Below are 2094 nucleotides of genomic sequence, written 5' to 3'. Positions count from 1 at the left end.
TTAAGCCATTATAGTCCGCTCAAATGAACCATGTGGCCATATAAAGATTAGTCTACCCCGTTATTTTTAGACTGCAGGCTGAAAGACAACGAAACTACACCGTTGTTTATAGAAAATGTAGCATATTAGAAGGGAAACTAGTAATTTCCATTTTCTGAATATGTGTTCCCTTTAATCGCCTGAAAACCGATATATTTTATGGAGAGAATGCCGCTGAAATCCCTACTAGCGAGCACTTTGGCGGCTTTTATCTGGTCAAGGGGCAGTACACCACAGCTTGCTTTATTTCTGCCTGGTTGTGTGGTCGTGGCCTATCCTTGCATCTCTAGTCTCAATCTGTCTGATTTTAGGGGCGGTGGATGGCTGACCTGATAACTCAGTGCTTGAGGAGCCGCGAATTGGTCTGATACGAGGATTACTGGTTATTTCCAAACATACAGTTTAGCGCATTGGAGTTGGGTAATGTGTAATAAAGCTTATGCAGGATCTACTTGATTAAGGATTCTTTCAGTTGGTACCCCTGTCTTGATAATGTCGCAGCTATCAGGAATAGGTGACGTTTGAATCAATGGGAGTAACGCTGACAGGATAGGATACTCTACGATTCTTTGTTTATTTTTCCAGAAAAAATGTGAATATAAGAGGTGTCATTTTTTTTTTAATCCACAGGAGACTTTTGATACAATATCTCAAGTCTGAACCCTTATTTTGTATAGAAATTCTAGACACCTTGTGTGTTTGCAAATCTAGTTGTGGCTCCCCAGCCGCGCATCCTCTGCTTTAAATCACCTTTTTTTCCTTGCCAAGATTCATTTTCATGCAAAAAAAAGTTTCTTTATAATGCTGAATGACAAAGAAGAGAACATACCCACTTTGAAGTCTAAAACATCTCTGGTCCTGTGATCTACACTAAAACATTTACTACTAGAACGGCGATGATATATAAATAAAGAATACTCTGACGCATTTTTTCGAAAGAGCGGAAAATAGTAATATTCATATTACGAGTTGTACTCGTAGTTGCCATATTGGTGTATATATACAGTAATATATGTGTGTGTGTCTTTTCCGACTTCGGTTGAAAGTAAGGTGAAGCATCCACTCTGTCAAATAAGTCTTTCGAAAGAAGGGACTGCACTATCCATTGCGAGGGAGTTCATGGCGTTAAGCCGTTTGTTAGGTTGTTGTAAATAATGATTTCAAGTTTTATCGTTCCTTATATTCTAGTTCTTATTTCCTGTGTATTGAATTTGGTGTGAAATAAAGTTGCATAAAAGTGAACATTTGGAGGGCTTCTGAAAAAGCTTGTTGCATTCGTTGTATTGCTCATTTAATATATCATTTATGCCTGATCTAGGCTTTAAAAATGACCCTCTTTAGGCAGATTAATCATTCTGTCTATCATTTTTACTAGTTAAAAAGCAACACTCACAGATTATTACTTATCCCTTTTAAAGCATAAGTTCAAGCTTTTACATCAAAATCACAACACTATATGAATACTGAGTATCCGTTATTAGAATTGGATTCCGATCTGTGACGTGTAGTCTCCTGCATCGAAGCAACAGCGTCATTATAACTAGGCAGTCCATCTACTGACAGCTGGATTTCGTCCGCTACAAAGTACGGCGAATATGCTGGAGGAACCCCGTGACCTGAGCTGTGGACCTCACTCGCCCCCTCCTCAGTTTGGGGTTCATGTCCCGGCACAGAGCCTTGAAGTTGTGTCGAGCCTTGCAATTCTGCCAGAGAGAGCAGACTCGACTGACGATCTTGTAGGATGACTTGGTCATACGAAGGTGGTTCTTCCGCGTAAACCAAAGGCGTATTCGGTTCGATCGGAACGGCGTCGTCGTCTGTTGGACCGTTGTCGGAGGAGCACTTCAGGAACAGGGTAGGTTTCCAGCACCATTCGACCAGGCAGCAGAGGAGCAGCACCGACAGCAAGATTATCAAGGTGTCTGTAAAATATCAGGTACATATATCATATTTCTATATGTGTAAGTATAAAGGCATAAGGTATTGTACACATACACCAACAAAACACACTAGGTGTGGCAAAGAAACGTTTCTTTTTTGAACCCTTATGTTGTC

The 2094-nt window shown here is 40.4% G+C and overlaps 1 protein-coding gene across 1 annotated transcript in view; it reads right to left on the bottom strand.

Moving 5' to 3' along the window:
• Window positions 1-1197: 1197 nt before the first annotated feature.
• LOC119585632 overlaps window positions 1198-2094 on the bottom strand; it is a gene marked incomplete at its 5' end in the record, with an annotated part of 38546 nt that continues 37649 nt past the window's right edge. Inside the window, 1 exon segment of the mRNA XM_037934302.1 lies at window positions 1198-1961. Coding sequence (XP_037790230.1) covers window positions 1492-1961 — 470 coding nt within the window. The 3' untranslated portion in view covers window positions 1198-1491.

The sequence above is a fragment of the Penaeus monodon genome, chromosome 20, assembly GCF_015228065.2.
Source record: "Penaeus monodon isolate SGIC_2016 chromosome 20, NSTDA_Pmon_1, whole genome shotgun sequence".
Classification (NCBI taxonomy): domain Eukaryota; kingdom Metazoa; phylum Arthropoda; class Malacostraca; order Decapoda; family Penaeidae; genus Penaeus; species Penaeus monodon.
This window is presented reverse-complemented; position numbering and strand designations above follow the sequence as displayed.